This window comes from Thamnophis sirtalis, unplaced genomic scaffold, assembly GCF_051295495.1.
Source record: "Thamnophis sirtalis isolate CommonGarterSnake01/CBP01778 unplaced genomic scaffold, rThaSir2_p1.2 scaffold_10, whole genome shotgun sequence".
In the NCBI taxonomy this organism is placed as follows: Eukaryota; Metazoa; Chordata; class Lepidosauria; order Squamata; family Natricidae; genus Thamnophis; species Thamnophis sirtalis.
In genome coordinates, this window is record NW_028261390.1 from 8946588 (window position 1) to 8968436 (window position 21849).

Below are 21849 nucleotides of genomic sequence, written 5' to 3' on the forward strand. Positions count from 1 at the left end.
GGTCTGGCAGGACCTAAACCGTCCCGAAGAGACGGTGACTGGGAAGACAAGACCTTGCTGGTCGCAGGGAAATCGCAAAGTCCCTGATCGACCCAACGGAAGCGCTTCCAACTGGCGGCAACAGGCAGCCCCCCCCCCCGGGGCTGACATAGTTGGAGACGGCTCCAGAAAGAGAGAAATGAAAGTGTTTCTATCTGGTGAGGTTTTTTTTCTTTTCTTTTAGAAGAGAAGAAGACCCAGCTGGGAGTCTAGGAGGCAGCAAATAGATGGGGCCGGGGACAGTCAGAGGTGGTATTTGCTGGTTCTCCAAACTACTCAAAATTTCCATGACCAGTTCTCCAGAACTGGTCACAACTGGCTGAATACCACCTCTGCATTATCCTTCTCATCTTCCTCATTTTCTCACCTTATTGTCTTACCTACTACCTTCTTCTATTGGTATCTCATGATTTATCACTTGTTGTTTGTATCTTATAATTTATTTATAATTTATGATTGTATCTTATGATTTATGATCTATGACCTTAGATCTATGGTGGCCGAGGTGGCGCAGTGGTTAGGGTGCAGTACTGCAGGCACTTCAGCTGACTGTTATCTGCAGTTCGGCGGTTCTAATCTCACCGGCTCAAGGTTGACTCAGCCTTCCATCCTTCCGATTTGGGTGAAATGAGGACCCAGACTGTGGGGGCAATATGCTGACTCTGTAAACCGCTTAGAGAGGGCTGAAAGTCCTATGAAGCAGTATATAAGTCTAACTGCTAACTGCTATTGATCTACCACTTTGTTTTTTAATAGGTATACTGAGAGCTTGTGCACCAGAGAGAAATTCCTTGTGTGTCCAATCACTTGGTCCATAAGGAATATTCCTATTCCTATTTCACATCAGAAATCCCTGATATATATTCTTCTCACTGTATAGTTTTGATCGAGTGTGAACAATGCAGGGACTTGTTAGTGTCAGGAAAATACATTACCAGTCTAACAAAGAAAGAGTCATGATTGTTTCTAATGAGAAATAATATGTACTGTAAATGCACTTGTGTTACGCACATAAGTATAAATCAATATATGCCTTTCCACAAACCTTCAAGATAAAATAATCTTATTTTCAGTAGCACAGAGGTATAAAGATATAAGCACTCTTAAACTTTTCTTTGAACGGCTGCATACCAAATGCAAAACAAACTTCTCTTAGGAATGCCTCTCTTAAGATTTCTTAATCTTTAAAAAAAATACTTACCAATTTTATATAACCCTGGGCATCCAAAATTAAATTTTCTGGTTTCAAATCCCTGTAGATGATGCTCATAGAATGTAAATATTCAATAGCTTCTGTCACACAGCCAACACAGAACTTTGTAGTGGTTTCATCAAAACTACCTCTGAAAAAAGAAAGAAAGAAAAGAGAGAGGGCGGGGGATGGAAGGAGAAAAAAGAAAGTCGAGAAAAAAGAAAGGAAGGAAGGAAGGAAGAGAAAGGAAGGAGAGAAAGAGAAAAAGAAAGAAAGAATGAAAGAGGAAGGAAGGAAGGAGAGAAAGAGAAAAAGAAAGAAAGAATGAAAGAGGAAGGAAGGAGAGAAAGAGAAAAAGAAAGAGAGAATGAAAGAGGAAGGAAGGAAGGAGAGAAAGAGAAAAAGAAAGAAAGAATGAAAGAGGAAGGAAGGAGAGAAAGAGAAAAAGAAAGAGAGAATGAAAGAGGAAGGAAGGAAGGAGAGAAAGAGAAAAAGAAAGAAAGAATGAAAGAGGAAGGAAGGAGAGAAAGAGAAAAAGAAAGAGAATGAAAGAGGAAGGAAGGAGAGAAAGAGAAAAAAAGAAGATTGCTTTTATTGTCACATTATTGTCAACCCTTTCTCTTCCAGTCTCAATAGACTCTGAAGAGATACACTAATATAAACATAATAAACATAATAATAAACGTAATATAAACATAATAAAACAAAAGAAACCATGAATAAAGTAATTCAGTGTATACCCAAAATAATCAGCTCCCTTGAAGTAAAATTATCGGCACAGCCTACAGGAGATCATCTTTGGGATCAACATGGAGGAAAGTTGAAAGAGACAGAATACTTGCTTGTAAAGTTACTTATTTCCATCATCGGCTGATGACGCTAATCTAAAAGGACCTTCAATACACTTAACCTTCTCTTCCTCACCAGATGATATTCAAAGGCCCATCGTGATTCTCGCGTTGCTATTTAGCATTCAAATCTAGTAGACACTGATAATCCATTTTCCCATTAATTTCTTCAGGCCTGTTTAAATTAGTGGCTATCACAACATCTGATGGAAGCAAGTGCTGTCATTTAATTATGCCCTTCCTTTGATCATTCCCCTACATTTAGTTTTAATTTAGTTTTAATGAATGAACATTGTGAGAAGGAAGAATTGGTCTACATTTCATATATCATGGATAATTTTTAATGCCTGTATCATAAATTCCTTAGCTTCCTACCAAAACCCACAGACACTCTAGTCTTTGTTAATCCATAAGAAGTTTGATTGCCCTTTTTCAGTTTTAGATTACTGTTTCTTTGGTCTGCCACCCCATTCCAATTGTGATCTCACCTTAGATTTATACAAGAATATTACAGAATTGAATTGTTGAGTTTATTTACTTCCTAATAATTCCAAGCATGGAACTGGCTTTTTTTTTTACAGCAGTCAAGACTTGAATTGTTAATTTCAGTCCCCATTACTCTAAGACTAATTTATTGACCAGTCTCTAACAATCCAGATCCTGAAATACATTATATTAGGATCCAAGATTGGGAATTTCCTCCACTAGCTAGAAAAATTATTCACCAGCTTTTACAAATACATATTTATATTTTCTTTCTCAAAAGGTCAGAGAAACAAAGTACTTTACCCTATTTTATAATATAGTGAAATATTAATCTGATATTTCCTTTTCTCAAAAAACATTTCATAAATTCAACCGTCAACTGTTAGAAGTAAACCTCACTCAACTCAGTAGATTTAGTACCAGGTAAATCTATATAGACTCAGAGGCTCAGTGGCTAGGATGCTGAGCTTGTCGATCAGAAAGGTTGGCAGTTCAAATCCCTAGCGCCGAATAATGGAGAGAGCTCCCGTTACTTGTCCCAGCTTCTGCCAACCTAGCAGTTTGAAAGCACGTAAAAATGCAACTAGAAAAAATAGGAACCGCCTTTGGTGGGAAGGTAACGTCTTTGCCATTTAGTCATGCCGGGCACATGACCACAGAGATGTCTTCGGACAGCGCTGGCTCTTCGGCTTTGAAACGGAGATGAGCACCGCCCCCTAGAGTCAGGAACAACTAACACATTCGTGCGAGGGGAACCTTTACATTTAAATCTACATTGGAACAGGTTGCAGGCTGAGACCAATCATCATTTCGTCAACAATCCAGATTTGCAATGCAGGTCCTCCTCCTCTTGCGATCACAATTAAGCCAAAATTTTACATTGTTAAGCAAGACAGTTGATAAGTGAGTTTTGCTCTGTTTTACAACTTGTCTTGCCGCAGTTATTAACTGAACCAACCAAGTCGTCAAGTTAATACCAAGGTTGTTAAGCAAATCTGGATTCCTCCATTGACTCTGTTTGTCAGAAGATCGCAAGAGGGGATGACATAAATACATGCCAAGGATCTGAATTTAGATCGCATGGCCATGGGGATGCTGCAATGGTAGTAAGGAAAAATGGGTCACAAGTCACTTTTTTCAGTGCCGTTGAAACTTCAAAGAAAACATTTGTAAATTAGTAGTCCTTAATTTGTATTATAGGTAGTCCTCAATTTGTAAATTGAGGAGTACCTATAACCAAACATAGTCTCATTTTTTTTTAAAAAAAATCCATTACATAAAGGACCAATGTTTGAAAAACCTCATTTGATCCACTTAGACCAGTGTCAAGGCTGGATTCGGCCCACGGGGTGCTTAGATCTGGCCCACAGGACCCTGGAAACAGCGAAGGACTGACTCACGGTGCCTCTGCCAGCGAAAATGGAGCTCCATTTTGGCAGGCAGAGGGTTGCAGGAGGCCGTCGCAGCCGAAAACGGAGCTCGGGAGCCTGATTTCACTGCCAGAGTGTTCAGGCCACCACCGGCGGCCGGAGTAATGTTGAGCTGGCCACACCCAGCCTGGCCATGCCCACTCTGCTCCCGCTCCTCAAGGTCAAATCACAACCCTGATGCGCAGTGGTGGAATTAAAATTTTACTACGGGTTCGGTGGGCGTGGCTTTATGGGTGTGGCATGGCTTGGTGAGCAGGGCAGGGGAAGGATACTGCAAACTCCTCATTCCCTCCCCACCCCACTAACCTGCTTTCCAGCTCCGTTCTCCTGTTCAGGGTAACAAAAGAAGATCAGCTGGGAGGCAGCAGGGGCGGGGCCAGCCTATTTGCCGGTTCTCTGAACTACTCAAAATTTCTGCTACCGGTTCTCCAGAACCTGTCAGAACTGGCTGAATACTACTTCTGCTGATGCGGCCCTCAATGAAATCGAGTTTGACACCCCTGTCTTAGATCATCCAGTATTAACTCTTTCAGCTTGTCAATATTTTTTCCCAACCATGACTTTGTAACACATGTTATCCAGCTGACTGAAGGCCAAATTCTTTCAAAGTTGATTTCTTTATAATGCAAATTTCCAACCTTTTAATTCTATACAATTGTATGGCTCGCAACATTTTCCCACCCTTTACAATGATGTTCTTTAAAATGAAATGAAAAAAAAAAAGGGCTAATAATAATAATAATAATAATAATGCATTATTGAATGTTCAGTTGACTGAGTTTCATGTTTAATGAATAAAGTAAATAATAATGACAATAACAATAACAACAATAATAATAATACCTGTCCCTGAGGATGCTCCATAGCTCACCTCCAAGACAGGCTTCTAGGAGCATATAAACATATTTGTTGTCTTTGAAGGTGCGATACAACCTGAAGAAAGTAAAAAAAAAGAAAGAAGCAACATGCAAACTCTTCTACTTGAAGATAACACGTACTGTATGTAACATAACAATAATCACATTTCTATAGCGCTGTGGGCATGGCGGAATAATTATTTTGACCCCACCCCAGCCCCCAAAAAATCCTGGAGTCTCTGAGTAAAATGAGAACATAATATTTCTCAACCCAACCCAGGTGTCAGCCTCTGCTTTGCTGCTGCTTCGGCTGCCATTGAAATGGGGAGGGGGGGCATGGGATTTGGGAGGGGAATACTAATTGTGCTGGAGGAGGATTCTGGAGTTTCTGCTGCCTGTCTTACTGCGCATGCGGAGGAGGTTTCCCGCCAAGGCCAACGGCACCGACATTCCATCTTGGTGATGCCTTTCGAAGTTATCTCACACCTGACACTTGGGAGAATTATGATTGGACTGTAAACTGGGATGCCAAGGTGTGGGGAATGGGTTATTCTATATATCATTTGCTTTCGCGCCTAAATAATCAGTCTTCGCTTTGCTACGCTTCTGATCATTTATAATTAGTAAATGTACACTTGATTTCTATCAATGGAGTCTCGTGGTTTTCCTTTCCTAATTATCTAATGGAGGAGTGCTGACACCAGGTGAATATTCATAAACAATCACCAAGGATTAAAAACTGGGTAGAATAAAGGTAATTTGTAGAATGCCTTGTAGAATGCTAAATTTGAGGTCTTGCATGAAATTCAGGAGAAAATGTATCCCTTCCATAAAGCTTGCTATAAAAATCATTCAGATTCAAATCATTTTCAGTTGAGGATAATCGTGGGCAATTGAATGAAATATGATAGTGTCCTACCTGTAGACAAGAGACTCCTTGTACGTTGGACAATGAGAGAATAAGGTTAGAAACCTGGATTATTTGGGTAAAATCTGAAACTCCATTTTGAGTATGAATTCTCCATTTTGAGTATATTACACGCTTAGCATAGATTGCTCGCTTACTTGGAAAATCACAAGTTGGAACGGAAAGCCCAAAATTTATGTTGTTAAGTGAAACGTTGGTTAATTGAGTTTTGCCCCATTTTCTTCTCATTTGAATCACCAGAATTATTTAAGTTAGTGACGCGGCCGTTAAGTGAATCTGGCTTCCCCATTGACTTTGCTTGTCAGAAGGTCACAAAGGGGGGATCACATGACCCCAGGACACTGCAACCGTCGTAAACGTGAGTCATTTGCTAAGCATCTGAATTTTGATCATGTGACCGTGGGAATACTTGCAACAGTCGTAAGTATGAAAAGTGCTCGCGAGTCACTTTTTCCAGTGCCACTGTAATTTTGAATGGTCATTAAATGAACTGTTGTGAGTGAAGGACTACCTGTGTATAAGAGCTTCCATGAAAAGTTCTCCAGAGAGAATTTTTATAAGATGTTTTATAGATGGCATCTAGATCCCCAAAAAGCTAGCTTGTATGTATCCGAATTTACAATCCAAATGTTGGAGATGTGATTGTGTTGACGCTACGTATTATCATGTATGGTGGACTTGTAAAAAAGTTAAAGCATTTTGGATAAAAATATTTGATTTGATTTGATTTATTGCATTTCTATGCTAGCTTGTATGTATCCGAATTTACAACCCAAATGTTGGAGATGTGATTGTGTTGACGCTATGTATTATCATGTATGGTGGACTTGTAAAAAAGTTAAAGCATTTTGGATAAAAATATTTGATTTGATTTCATTTATTGCATTTCTATGCTGCCCTATTCCCAGAGGGACTCAGGGCGGCTCACAAACCAAAGTAAGGGGGGGAGGGATACAAACAGGAGGAAAAATATGGTGGATTATTCAAAATATTCTTAAAAAGAGAATAAGGTTCACCCCTCAGTTGTTCTTGTTAGGTATAATCACAGACTGTACAGTTATAGAGACTAATTTGATTCTGGACTTAACAACGGCAGCAAGATTGTTGGTGGTGCAGTACTGGAAGAAGGAAGAATTGTCTACTATCCAAGAATGGACGTTAAAAGTAATAAACTTAGTAGAGAGGGCCAAAATCTCAGCATACTTGAAGGACCATTCAGATGAGAAATACAAGTTGGAATGGAGAAGATGGATTGACTAGATTCAAAATAAATATCGGACTAAGAAATTTCAGTTAGCTTATGAATGAATGAACAAGGAACGTTATAATTTACTTAACGGTAGCTTAATAAAAGGGGAGTTAAAGTACAAGAGAAGATAGGTTGCTAAAGTTAGTTAGCCTGTGTTAGTGTATGATTGTTAAATGTTTATACCTTGAATTTTGCTCTGGGAAGTTGGGGGGAGGTAGGGTTGGGGTGGAGGGAGGGAAGGGGAAGGGGAAATATTTGTAAAACTTATTAAAACTCTTTAATAAAAAAAAGTTCTCCACAACAACTCACTCTATGTGATGAGTGATGAAAGGACAATGAATCGACTATCCTCAACTTTTTTATATTGTCACAAGTTCCCAATTCTTGAAATACAACCCAAGAGGGAATTGCAGGGAACAACAACGTGTTGTGGAATGGAGAGTGATAATGAGATTCATGGTTTCTGGAAGAGTGTGAAGAAAACAGTGATGCTCCATCCAGACCTGGTCATTTTTTTTTTTTTTGCAAGAGACCTTTTGTTTTTAAAAGAAATAGGTTTATATAAATAATTTAAAAATTACTTCACAATGAAGGGCGAACAGGCCTCTTCTAGAATTTTCTTTTCAGAGTGAATATGTTCCTGTTGCTTGGTGTCCACTATGTGCTTCTTCTTAATGCATTTCATGGCAAATGCTACGTTCTCGTTCTTAACTTTCACCTGGAGTCGTCAGAAAAGAAAATACGATGTCAGAATCATAAACATGAGTTCTCTCCCTTTCTCAAGTTCTTCAGAATAACAGCAGAATAGAATAGAATCCAAGATGTAATGCACCCTCCACCAATAGTTAGATAGATGATAGCTAGACAGATATATAGAGACAGATAGCTAGATAGCTGATAAACAGAGAGAGATAGTCAGACCAACAGACATAGATAGATAGATAGATAGATAGATAGATAGATAGATAGATAGATAGATAGATAGATAGATGATAAACAAGGATAGAGAGACAGACAGACCAACAGACAGAGATAGATTAGATAGATAGATAGATAGATAGATAGATAGATAGATAGATAGATAGATAGATAGATAGATAGATAGATGATAAACAAGGATAGAGAGACAGACAGACCAACAGACATAGATAGATAGATAGATAGATAGATAGATAGATAGATGATAAACAAGGATAGAGAGACAGACAGACCAACAGACAGAGATAGATTAGATAGATAGATAGATAGATAGATAGATAGATAGATAGATAGATAGGTAGGTAGGTAGGTAGGTAGGTAGGTAGGTAGGTAGGTAGGTAGGTAGGTAGGTAGGAAGGAAGGTAGGAAGGTAGGAAGGTAGACAGACAGACAGACATGATAAACAGAGATAGCTAGAGAGAGAGACAGACAGACATAGAATAGATACATAGATGATAAACAAAGATAGAGAGACAGACAGGCCAACAGAGATAGATAGATAGATAGATAGATAGATAGAGAGAGAGAGAGAGAGAGAGAGAGAGAGAGAGAGAGAGAGATAAATAGATAGACGGACAGACAGACAGACAGACAGACACAGATGGACAGACGATAAACAGAGATAGCTAGAGATATACAGACAGACAGAATTGATAGATGATAAACAGAGAGACAGACAGATCAACAGACAGAGAGATTAGATTAGATTAGATTAGATTAGATTAGATAGATAGATAGATAAACAGATAGTTTAAACAAAGATAGAGATAGACAGACAGATATAGATAGAGACTACATATACATATACACATACATACATATATACATACATACATGTATGTCATAAGGAATGAAACATAAGCGAAGCACAAAAGTGTATCAAATCCCCCCTCCCGATCACAAATCAGAGGCTTAAACGCTTAATTCTTACAAGCTCAACTCTCCCAAATCCACCGACCCCCAGAGTCGCGACGATATCCAGGTGCTGGAAAGGGCAGGAGGCAGGAAACTGGGTAACTTTTTCTTTCAACTGAATCATCTCCAGAGAGACGTTGCGAGGGAGACGCTCCACGGAAGAGACTCTGCATTAATTTAAAAAAAAAAGACAACAAAAAATAAAATGACCAGTCTGATTCAGCCCCCGCAAGTGAGAAATTCTGCAATGGTGGGTTAGCTTTTCGAAAAGCAATTTCCGAATATCCCAAAAAAGGTGCTTTTTTTCAGGAGGCAACTGGACTTTCCCTGGTTTTTCTTTGAAGACGTTTTCGCTTCTCATCCAAGAAGCTTCTTCAGCTCTGACTGGATGGTGGGGAAGGATTCAGTCAGAGCTGAAACCGGCTGGAACCCACCACTGATTATTGCCTTATGCAGGGTCTCCTGGGCCAGTTGGCTTGATCACCAATTTTGTATGTTATCGGTTGCAGATGCCTTCCGGCAGGCATCTAAAAGCAAAACGAAGGCCAGGGTGATGCGCGTGAGTGGCGGCAAGCGGCAGCAGAGGAAGTGGGCCAGCAGCGGGAGCCAAGGTGGCGCAGTGGTTAAATGCAGCACTGCAGGCTACTGCTAGATCAGCAGTTCAGCGGTTCAAATCTCACCGGCTCAGGGTTGACTCAGCCTTCCATCCTTCCGAGGTGGGTAAAATGAGGACCCAGATTGTTGGGGGCAATATGCTGACTCTCTGTAAACCGCTTAGAGAGGCCTGAAAGCCCTATGAAGCGGTATATAAGTCTACTGCTATTGCTATTGCTATTGCTATTGGCTGTCACTGCCACCACCGCAAGGTGAGTCAATAATTAGAACCCTCCAAAAAGAAGACCTAGCTGTCTTTTTTTCCAGGGTCAAAATTCCCCCCCGTAGGATTTTCCCATGTATTTTACCAGGAAACGCAGATAAGACAGACCTCCTAAGCATTCTGACATTCTGCCCCCCCTCCCCTTCCTGTTACCGTGAAACACAGTAGCGGAAAGCAATACGTATTTGGGAATTAGCATCCTGATGGTTTAGGATGGCGGATCTCATGACGTTCATGATGAATTTATGTCAGCCTCTGCTTTGCTGTTGCTTCGACTGCCATGAAACGGGGAGGGAGGGCATGGTATTTGGGAGGGGTTACTCTTTGTGCTGGAGAAGGTTCTGGAGTTCAGCTGCCTGTCGGACTACGCCTGCGTAGGAGATTCCCGCCAGGACTAACGGCACCGACATTCCATCTTCGTGGTGCCTTTTGAAGTTATCTCACACCTGACACTTGAGAGAATTATGATTGGACTGGAACTGGGATGCCAAGGGGTGGGGAATGGGCTATTCTATATATCAATCGCTTTCGCGCCTAAATACTCAGACTTCGCTTCGCTATGCCTTTAATCATTTATAATTAGTAAAAGTACACTTGATTTCTACTCATGGAGTCTCGTGGTCTTCTTTCCTAATTATCTAATGGAGGGGATCTGACAATTTATTATTCTGACTTTCTATGCATACATGGGCACCCCAGGTAGCTGTGAGGAAGGAGATGATTCAGTCGCAGGCTGGAAAGCACTGGAAGGAACAATCCATGTTTTTCACCGTTTGAAAAGAAAATCCTGATTCGTTTCAAGGGGGCATTGAAGGGTTTTGTTGACTGCAGGGGAGTGGATGGGAGAAGGGGGGGAGGGAGTCCGTTCTCCCTCTACATGCGTGTAGGGATTTGATTCTTCAAGGCATCATGCAGAAGGTTGATGTCAGACCAAGAAGACAGGGCTTGAGGCAAAGATGCCTTTTAATGATGTCACCACAAAGGGAAGGAGAGTATCTTTTGCCTGTTGATTTGTGTTTCTGTCACAATAACTGCAGCTCCGCGACTGATCTCGTTCAACAGGATCAGTTTGCTAAGATCAGCCTGTAGCATTTACAGAGCCCTTGAAATTGAAGATATTTATCCTAAGGATGCAAGTTGGCTGTACAATCAGGAATTCAATAGAGGTAGTCCTTAACTTACGCCCACAGTTGAGAAGCTTAAGCTTGCAATAAACCCTTGGTGTTGTTAGCTGCGAAGTTGTGTCTGACTCACTGCAACCCCATGGACAACATTCCTCCAGGCCTTCCTGTCCTCTACCATCCTCTGGAGTCCATATAAGCTCACGCTGACTGATTTGGTGACTCCATCCAGCCACCTCCTTCTCTGTTATTCCCTTTTTCTTTTGCCCTCCGTCTTTCCCAGCATGAGGCTCTTCTCCAGGGAGTCCTTCCTTCTCATTAGGTGGCCAAAGTACTTGAGTTTCCTCTTCAGGATCTGGCCTTCTAAAGAGCAGTCAGAGTTGATCTCCTCTAGGACTGGCCAGTGTGATCACCTTGCAGTCCAAGGGACTCGCAGGAGTCTTCTCCAGCGCTAAAGTTCAAAGGCCTCCATTCTTTGGCGCTCCGCCTTTCTTATGGTCCAACTTTCACAGCCATCCATTGCAGCTGGGAAGGCCATAGCCTTGACTATACACCCTTATAAACCCTTATATTGATTTAAATTGCCTGGATTTCCAGATTTCTTGACTCTTGGCAGCTTCAGTGGGTCTGCCCTGGGGGACGGCACAAATTTGCTGGTGCCAGGTGAGTCTGTCTGGTTTTAGGGGAAGTGACTAGCAGGATGCTGAACCTAAGATTGCAAACATTTTATAGCAATAGCAATAGCAATAGCAATAGCAATAGCAGTAGACTTATATACCGCTTCATAGGCCTTTCAGGCCTCTCTAAGCGGTTTACAGAGAGTCAGCATATTGCCCCCAACAATCTGGGTCCTCATTTTACCCACCTCGGAAGGATGGAAGGCTGAGTCAACCCTGAGCCGGTGAGATTTGAACCGCTGACCTGCTGATCTAGCAGTAGCCTGCAGTGCTGCATTTAACCACTGCGCCACCTTGGCTCTTATACCTGCATGTTTAAGAGTTTCCTATCCTCTTGTACGGGGAATCCAAATTGAACTTACTTATGTAAAGAGCAGAAGGTGAAGTGAGGACGCTGAATTATGGGAAAGATGTTGGAAGCTTGAAAAAGTGCCAGGTAATTGTCACTTACATGCACTATGAAGACACACTAAAGGCCAAGATATGAAATTACAGCTGGTTTAGAATGTGTCATTGCTGGACAATTTTGCAGGAAACATTTGGAAGAAAAGGGCAGCATCTTATATTCATTAAAGCAAAACCTTGTGTTTACCATCATTCCTAAGTGTTGATCCATGCATGTTGATTTTCTTAAGCTTCAAAGGGTTGGCCAAAAGGTTTACCAAAGTCGCAACACCAGAGGTGGTAGGATTTGTTGTGTATTTTTTTTTAAATAAGCCCGCTGCTTCCAATTCCATCTAATTCGACACAACATTTGCTGAGATTACCTTCCTTACAGTTTCAAAAACCGGTTGGGAAGACTTACTGAGCGTGCCTTTTTTCATCATCTCGAGCCAACGTCGCCACATAACCCACGAGGTAGGCCTGAAGTTCTTCAAAGGTTCCAACGGTTTGATTAAAAGTTCTGCAAACACAACGGGAAGGAAGTCAAAACAGAGCCTTTGGCTAGGAAAAAAAATACATTGCAGCAGCCTTCTAGGGAGATACAAATACAAATACAATAGCAGAGTTGGAAGGGACCTTGGAGGTCTTCTAGTCCAGCCCCCTTCCTAGGCAGGAAACCCTACACCACTTCAGACAAATGGCTATCCAACATCTTCTGAAAGACTTCCAGTGTTGGGGCATTCACAACTTCTGTTCCACTGATTAATTGTTCTAACTATCAGGGAATTTCTCCTCAGTTCTAAGTTGCTTCTCTCCTTGATTAGTTTCCACCCATTGCTTCTTGTTCTACTCTCGGGTGCCTTGGAGAATAGTTTGACTCCCTCTTCTTTGTGGCAACCCCTGAGATATTGGAAGACTGCTATCATGTCTCCCCTAGTCCTTCTTTCTATTAAACTAGACATACTTAGTTCCTGCAACCTTTCTTCATATGTTTTAGCCTCCAGTCCCCTAATCCTCTTTGTTGCTCTTCTCTGCACTCTTTCCAGAGTCTCCACACCTTTTCTACATCGTGGCGACCAAAACTGAATGCAGTATTCCAAGTGTGGCCTTACCAAGGTATTATAAAGTAGTATTAACCCTTCACGTGATCTTGATTCTATCCCTCTATTTATACAGCCTAGAACTGTGTTGGCTTTTTTGGCCGCTGCTGCACAAAGGTTTTAAATCCCATCAAGTGTAGTCAGCTCAAAAGTGTTTTTCAAAAGGCAAATGGACTTTCTGGCTCCCCCACACCCTGAAAACTAACCAATTAAGCAAACTAATTGTCTCCTGCAAACTCCACTCCCCTTTTGCTCCTCTTTTATTTCCTCTGGGAGGAGCCATTCATTATCCACCTGTGGCCTTACTCCCAAGTCCACTCCTGTTCTTTAGTTGTTCCCTTCATCTGGCCACTTTGTGCATGCACACACTGGGAACAGGCTCCAGCTGTTTGTCTGCCTCACTGATGTCTAACTCTGAAGGCAGCTGATAACTGGCATACGGCTCTGGCCCCCTCTCTGCCTCCAACACAGAGCCCTCATCAGAGCCTTCCCCAGACTCCAGGACTGGCCCATGTTCCTCCCCAACCTCCTCACTGCCCGAATCTGCTGCCAGCTGTGCTGGCCGCTGGTGGGCCACAACAGTATCCAACTTGTACTACCTAAGGGCTCCCATAATTTGATATTCCACAAATATGGGGGACTGCAAGATCCAGAATTCTCAATCAATGGCAAAGGTTAGCCTAACACCATGATGGCAAACCTATGGCATGTGTGCCAGAGGTAGCATGCCGAGCCGTCTCCATGGGCACATGTGCCTTCGCCAGCTGCTCTTCTGGTTTCTGGAGTGCATGTGCCTGTTTTTCCGGCTGTTTTCAGGCTGTTTTTTGGGCCAAAAACAACTAGAAAAACACCCTGAAAACAGCCAAAAAGCAGGCCATTTGATGGGCCGTTTTTCAATTCACTTATTCCCTGGGAACAAATACTGTGGGGGTAAGACACTCCTAACACCCCTCAGGGTGTGTGTTCTGTTAAGATACAGCCCGTTGTGCCTTAAAATGGCTTCTGCTGTACTGCCATAAAATGGCTTCTACTGTGCAGCACAGTGGAGTTGCCATGGTAACGGCTTCACAGTACTCCACAAGGGGGCTCCCTCTGGTAAGGGGGGAAATCCAACATTAGAAATTGTGTTTGGTCCGGACGTTTTCCCCCTATAAATAAATACCAGGGCAACACCTGAAAACAGCCCCCAAAACAACCCAAAAGCAGGTATGTGGATGCCAGCTAGCCGGTCTTGGGGGTTTCGGTGCTCCAGCAAGCACCCATGCACGCACATGCACACGCATTCCAGTTTGGGAGCTCAGTGCTGAAAGGTTTCACCATCAGTGGTCTAACATCTCACTGAGAGTAAAGCTGGGTTAATGCATTAACCAAGATACGGTTTGCTTAGCCGTGCTTAGTTGACTAAGGGCCAACAGCTGTTCAGCAACACGGTCAGTCAAAGCCAAACAAACTTAACATGACTTGTGAACCCAGCCACAATTATAACAACAATCACAGTGTAACAGAAAGCATCAGCAGCTGCTGCTGTAAAGTGCAGTGAATAAATAGAATAATATCCAGAGGTCTGGCCTTTTTGTGATTCCATGATTAAAAAGAATATCACTCACAGCAGTCACCGCACATGGCTGCAATAAAGTGATTCTCTGAACAATCCAACTGCACCTTTCAAAGGTGAGGAAGATTGCAGGCAATTATCACTCTATTACAGACCCAGCCAACTCGGGATCTACAAAACTCAACTCAGATCAACAGCTGTATAACGCAGCCTACCAGGAACCTGATAAAAATCATTATTTGCTCTCTGCCTAGACTGGGGGGGGAAAAAAAATCAAAGGCGCTTGAAAAAGACCAAATGAGCCACATTAAAGTTATTTTAGATATTTTTTCCCCCAGTTGCACTTGAAATACAAGATTCTCTGGAAGATATATAATTAACAGTAACATTAAATTTGAAAGCCATATAAATGCTAACAAAGATCAAAGAACAGAAAGTGCGGCCATGGTAAAATCAATACTGCCCAATTAAGTACCAAAATACCACTCAACTCAAAACAGAGGCAACGTTCTGCTGAAATGTTTGAGTAATGTTATAAAATACTGCGTTGCCTAACATTGAAACAATGCTTAGGGTTACAATTCAATTTTTAATTCACAGTTTTGTTTTGTTTTTTTCATTTTCATCCTGTTAATATGGCTTGAGGCTCACTGGGGTATAACTTAGATATTTATACATTTCCTGTTATGTCAGTCTAACTCCATATATTTGAAGGAAGAAATTCCTGCCTTTATAAATACACAAAGCAGCTAACTGCTCTTCCAGGGGTTTTCACTGTATACAGGAGTCACTATATTAAAAAGTCAATTGAAATTTAAAAATTGGAGATAAGTTGGCTGACTTTTTGGGAGTTGAAGTCCACAAGTCATACAAGGGCCATATTTCCCCAGTCATTAGCTAGCTGAATAGAAATGTAGTAAACAAGAACCATTCCATTCCTATTAAAGTACCTTTTAGACAACGATCCTGTTTCCCGAAAATATAACTTACTCAGAAACTAAGAACTAGCTTGATTTTTATACTTATGCCCCAGTGGTGGGATTCAAATTTTTTTACTAGCAGTTCTGTGGGCGTGGCGTGGTGGGCGTGGTGTGGCTTGGTGGGTGTGTCTTGGTAGGCATGGCAGGGGAAGGATACTGTAAAATCCCCAGTCCCTCCCCACTCCAGGGGAAGGATACTGCAAAATCTCCATTCCCTCCCCACTCCAGAGGAAGGATACTGCAAAATCTCCATTCCCTCCCCACTCCAGGGGAAGGATACTGCAAAATCTCCATTCCCTCCCCACTCCAGGGGAAGGATACTGCAAAATCTCCATTCCCTCCCCACTCCAGGGGGAAGGATACTGCAAAATCTCCATTCCCTCCCCTCTCCAGGGGAAGGATACTGTAAAATCTCCATTCCCTCCCACTCCAGGGGGAAGGGTATTGTAAAATCTCCATTTCCTCCCCACTCCAGGGGAAGGATATTGCAAAATCTCTATTCCCTCCCCATTCCAGGGGAAGGATACTGCAAAATCTCCATTCCCTCCCGATCAAGTGGGACTCAGGAGGCAAAGAATACATGGGGGAGGGACCAGCCAGAAGTCGCATTTGCTGGTTCGCCCAAGTACTCAAAATTTCTGCTACTGGTTCTCCAGAAGCGGTCAGAACCTGATAAATACCTCCTCTGGTGCGCCCAATGTAAGCCCTACCCCCAAAATAAGCCCTAATTAAGACCCCCTCTCCAAGGTGCACAGGTAAAAATTAAACTAAGGTGGGACTAGGGGGGGCGTGGAGCTGCCTTACTACTTACCTTCAGATAGTTGCAGCCAGGCCTCGCCCACCTCGGATCTTATTTACTTTTGAACCCGAAATAAGTCCTTGGCCTTATTTTCGTGGAGGTCTTATTATTTTTGAGGTGCAGGAGGCAGCGAGCGTGGTCACCTCATGGCTGCTGCTGTGTTGTGATATTTTCAGGGAGGGCTTATTTTCAGGGGAGGCATTATTTTAGCGCATGCGCTCAAAAGCCCGATTGGGCTTATTATCCAGGGAGGTCTTATTTTTGGGGAAACAGGGTAGCAGTAGATATAGCACTTAGACTTATATACCGCTTCACAGTGCTTTACAGCCCTCTCTAAGCGGTTTATAGAGTCAGCCTATTGCCCCCAACAATCTGGGTTCTTGTTTTACTGACCTCAGGAAAAGGCCGAGTAAACCTTGAGCCCATCAGGATCAAACGTCTGGCTATGGGCAGAGTTAGCCTGCAATATTACATTCTGCATTCTAACCAATGCACCACCATGGCTCATGGTACCTGATCTATTGTATTTCCCCCTTCTCTTCAAAGGTCATTCACTTGGGAGTTTTGCTACCCTCCCTCTAATTCCACCTCCTCCAAATTTAGGCTAGGAAAAAAAAAAGGGAGGAAAACCGAGAACAATACTTACTCTCTGTCAATAACAAGGCACTCCACGTCATTTTCATCTGCAATTATATTAGCGGACCTGACATCGTCACTGTAAACAGAAACATATCCGTTGATTTTAGGTAGATAGGAACAGTAAGTCACAGACCTGATGGCAACTTTGATTGATGCTATAACCCTGGACATACGACCATAATTGAGATCAAAACTTCCATTGCTAAGCAAGACAATTGTTAAGTGAGTTTCACTCCCTTTCACGACCGTTCTTGCTATGGCTGTTAAGTGAATCCTTGCAGTTGTTAAGTTAGTAATGTGCTTGTTAAGGAAATCCGGCTTCCCCAGGGATTTGGCTCATCAGAAGGTTTCAAAAGGGGATCACAGCAACAAGCGTTGGTTGCTCCTGGAATTACTACCAGTTTGATGCATGAAAATTGTTTTGTGTGCATTTGCACAAAAATAGGTCTGTGCATGCGCGAAATGTTAATGAAATAAAATAAATAAATGTGTGCAATTACAATGGTTCTGCACATGCGCAGAACAAAAATCAAGATGGTGGCTCCATAGGAGAACTGGATCGGGGGCGTGGCAGGCCTGGATTGCTGCCGATTCCAGTGACCCAGGCTGCCAAACCGCTACCGGTTCAACCAAACAGGTCCAAAACGGTAGGAACCCACTTCTGCACAGTAACCATCGTGCTTCACGTTGCCAAGTGTCCAAATTTTGATCACATGATCACAGGGATGCTGCAATGGTAATCAATGTAAAAAACGGTCAGAAATTACATATTTAAGTGCTGTTGAAGCTTCAGTTATAAAACTGTTGTAGATCAAAGACTTATCTGATTACACTTATTACAGTGGTGGGTTTCAAATTTTTTTAGAATCTCTTCTGTAGGTGTGGCCTGCTTTGTGGAAGTGGCTTGCCAGCCATGTGACCAGGTGGGAGTGGCCTGCCAGCCATGTGACTGGCGTGGTCAACATGTAAAATGTGGTGAAATTCACTTAACAATGTTCTTGCTTAGCAACCAAAATGTTGGCTCAGAAACTCTGGCATTTGAAGCATGCAAGTCTTAAAGCTGTCAAGTTACAAGACCCTTGCATCCTTAACCCTTTAGAAAAAAGCCCAAGGGTGTTCAAACTTGACAGCTTTAAGACTTGTGGACTTCAACTCCCAGAATTCCTCCTCTCGCTCTTTATCTTGATGATGTGCGGATGGGCGGGGGGAGGGAGCCGGTTCTAAACAACACTGTAGATTTGTGGAACCTCTTCTATAGAAGAGGTTAGAACTGGCAGGAACCCACCCCTGACTTATTAGCAGCCTGTTTCCCTTGAGCACAAAACTTACTTCTAAAACTGCCTAGAGAGGATCCCATTAATCTATATATATAAAAGCGAAATACCACTCATGCATCATCTACAAATCTCCAGAACCATAAAGCCTACAAACCTGAAATTTGGCACGTAAGTTCCTCTTGGCTTCTAGGTGCTTGTTAAGAAAGGTTTTTTTTGAAATGACCATCAGATCATTAGTATTTCTTCTACAATAATTAACATGCTCTAATGCTAAGGAGTTAAACATTCTACTCCCCCTCCCCACCTGAAAAGAACTCTGCTCCAACTGCCAGTTGCCTCACATTCCGTTACCTCAGTTCAAACTGGCAGGCGTTCCTCTTCTTCACTCAGGGGCAGTCTGGGGCTCCTTACAGTATTAAAAATCGGTACCTCACCAAAATGTCTACGCCTATGGAACTGCTTCCAGACTCAAGGTGGCGGGAGCAAGGATTCCTTACGTGTTTCAATCACCGACCACTACTGAGCCAACGGATTGAACCAGATTTCTCCTGCATTACCTAATCACATAGTTTTTGTCACAAAGCACGGGCCTCCAGATCGTTTATTATAAGCAACTAGATACTCAAATGTCTGTGCATAACCTTGATTTTCTAGTGCACCTTCTGCTGTGTCTTTGCAAATCTCTTTAACAATGATTTTGCAGAACAAAAAACGGATGTGGCATGCAAGCTAATTGGTTACCTAAGTAGGCATTATCTATTTCTCCAAATGCCACTTCAAACTTTAAATCCTCCCATTATTACTATCCCTGCTGTTTCCTCTGTTCAAAAGGACTGTTGACACCTAACAACCAATTCATCATCTCTGCAGGTTCTCTACATCTGTGCTGCTAAATGTTCCTGATACGGATAATTTTAACACAAGCTCGTGATGCTTTTTTTATTTCACTTCATTGTTGATTCTTCCTCTAAAGCAGTGTTTCTTTTAAAAAGAATGCTTTGACCCAGCATTGTCCTGTATGCATTTGTGCAGCAGTGAAATAGAGTTAGTGCATTTTTTGTGGTTGTTGGTTTAGAGCAGAGGTGTTAAATTTGTGGCATCATGTGAAGTTTTGGGAGTTTTTTTCCCCTTTCACTAAACTGGGCATGGGCTTGGCCAGTGCATGACACATCGGGCCTGCAGCCCAGGAGTTTGACATCCCCTGGTTTAAGTAATGTTTCTCAAACTTTTTAAAGAGCCAGTGATTAGAAGATAGTAAGTACTAGTTCTGCTGTAGGTATGAAAGGCAGCTGAGTACTTTAGGCCAATCACCATAGGACTATGAATTTTAGTTCCATCTTAGATATGAAAGCCGGCTAATTGACTTTGGGCCAATCACCAGGAGATGATGAGTTCTAGTCTAGTCCCACCTTAGGCCTGCAAGCCAGCTGTGTGACTTTGGGCCAATCACCAGGTGATGGTGAGTTCTAGTCCCACTTTAGGCATGAAAATCAGCTGGGTGATTTTGAGACAATTACCAGGAGACTGTGAGTTCTAGTCCCACCTTAGGCCTGCAAGCCAGCTGAGTGACTTTGGGCCAATCACCAGGTGATGGTGAGTTCTAGTCCCACCTTAGGCATGAAAATCAGCTGGTGATTTTGAGACAATTACCAGGAGATTGTGAGTTCTAGTCCCACGTTAGGCCTGCAAATCAGCTGAGTGACTTTGGACCAATCACCAGGAGAGGGTGAGATCTAGTCCCACCTTAGGCCTGCAAGCCAGCTGAGTGACTTTGGGCCAATCACCAGGTGATGGTGAGTTCTAGTCCCACCTTAGGCATGAAAATCAGCTGGTAATTTTGAGACAATTACCAGGAGATTGTGAGTTCTAGTCCCACGTTAGGCCTGCAAACCAGCTGAGTGACTTTGGGCCAATCACCAGGAGAGGGTGAGGTCTAGTCCCACCTTAGGCCTGCAAGTCAGCTGAGTGACTTTGGGCCAATCACCAGGATATGGGGAGTTCTAGGAAATACTTGGCAAGGAGTCTCTCTGATAAGCAAATCTTCACACTAACAAACTAATTGTCTCCTGCAAACACCACTCCCCTTTTGCTACTATTTATTTCCTATGGGAGGGGCCATTCAGCATCCCCCTTGTGCCTTTACTCCCAAGTTGATCTCTGTTCCTTAACTGTTCTCTTCTCCTGGCAGCTATGCGCGTGGGCACATCGGGAACAGGCTCCAGCTGTTCATCTGCCTCACTGATCTCTGACTCCGAAGGCAGCTGAGAACTGTCTGACGGCCCTGGCCTCATCTCTGCCTCCAATACAGAGCCCTCATCAGAGCCTTCCCCAGACTCCAGGACTGGCCCATGTTCCTCCCCAAACTCCTCACTGTCCGACTCTGCTGCCAGCTCTGCTGACCACTGGTGGGCCCCAATAAAGGTTGAGAAACACGGAGTTAATTTCTTTTTCTTTTTTTTAAAGAAATTAACTCCGTGTTTCTCAACTTTGGGCGCTTACGTCCTTATCTTGTCTTCTCCACCCCTGTTCCATTTTGATCTCCTCAAATTTTTGAATAACAATGGAAGTGAACGTGAACGTTTCCAAAGTGAGAGATAATTTGAAACCAACCTGATCAAGGCTTTTTCTCCAAAAGAATCTCCTTTCTGCAGCGTTTTAATCAGCTGGGGCTGAGCCTGCCCTTCTGGAGTCTGGGTAACCTTCACCTAGGAAATGAAGACACCCATTCATTACTTGTCAAAAATAAACACAATACACTTAATAGACGCACTTCATCCTTTACGTTCATCGCAATGATCCATTGAGATAAATGACCTTCATCAAAATGATCCATCTAGTGCAGGGGTCACCAACCTTTCGGACCTCAGGGGCCACTAAATTCATAATTTTAAATCCCTTAGACCACTAATATGATCTGCCCAAGGATCAGCTGGGTGGGCGTGGCAAGGGGTGGTCATGTGACTGGGTGGGCGTGGCCAACTTGATGTCATTCACATTGAGGGGCGCCTCGCCATCCTCTAGTTGCCCCTCCCCTCCCAGCCACTCCTCACTTCCCCGCCTGGGCTCCTTAGGGCCCCAACAGGAAGCAGTTGCTGGAGCTAAGCAGCCACCATGAGAAAGAGTTGGCAAAACAGCTCGGTTCAATTTGGATCTGACCGAGGAGGAGGAGGCTCAGCAGAAGCACCTCACTGAGGACTAGGAGCAGAGGCTTTCCAAGCAGAGGGAAGACCTGCGGGAGTGCAAGGCCAGGTACCAGCGCCTGGAGGCTCAGCGGGCTGAGATGGTCAGCCAGTTCCAGGCCATGATGCAGTCCCACTGGAACGAGGCCCTCTGGCTGTTCACCACCAGCAGCATTTCCCTCCAGCCTTCGCCCAAAGCTCCCCACCAGGAGGCTGAAGTCGGAATTTCTCCCCCCCTCTGACCAGCACAAAAAGACCCCAAAGGGGGAGACTCTTTGCAGCAACACAAGCGTTCATTGCACGTATCCGGCTCAGGGGCCGTAGTTTGAGGACCCCTGA

The 21849-nt window shown here is 43.0% G+C and overlaps 1 protein-coding gene across 1 annotated transcript in view; it reads right to left on the reverse strand.

Moving 5' to 3' along the window:
• The window catches only part of PRKG2 (protein kinase cGMP-dependent 2), a 105393-nt gene that overhangs the window by 14949 nt on the left and 68595 nt on the right, over window positions 1-21849 (reverse strand). The window contains exons 8-14 of the mRNA XM_087724006.1: window positions 20942-21036; window positions 17062-17130; window positions 12403-12501; window positions 8939-9089; window positions 7611-7747; window positions 4839-4928; window positions 1241-1382 (exon numbers count right to left, since the gene is read on the reverse strand). Of these exons, the coding sequence (XP_087580132.1) occupies window positions 1241-1382; window positions 4839-4928; window positions 7611-7747; window positions 8939-9089; window positions 12403-12501; window positions 17062-17130; window positions 20942-21036 (783 nt within the window). The remainder of the gene's footprint in view (window positions 1-1240; window positions 1383-4838; window positions 4929-7610; window positions 7748-8938; window positions 9090-12402; window positions 12502-17061; window positions 17131-20941; window positions 21037-21849) is intronic.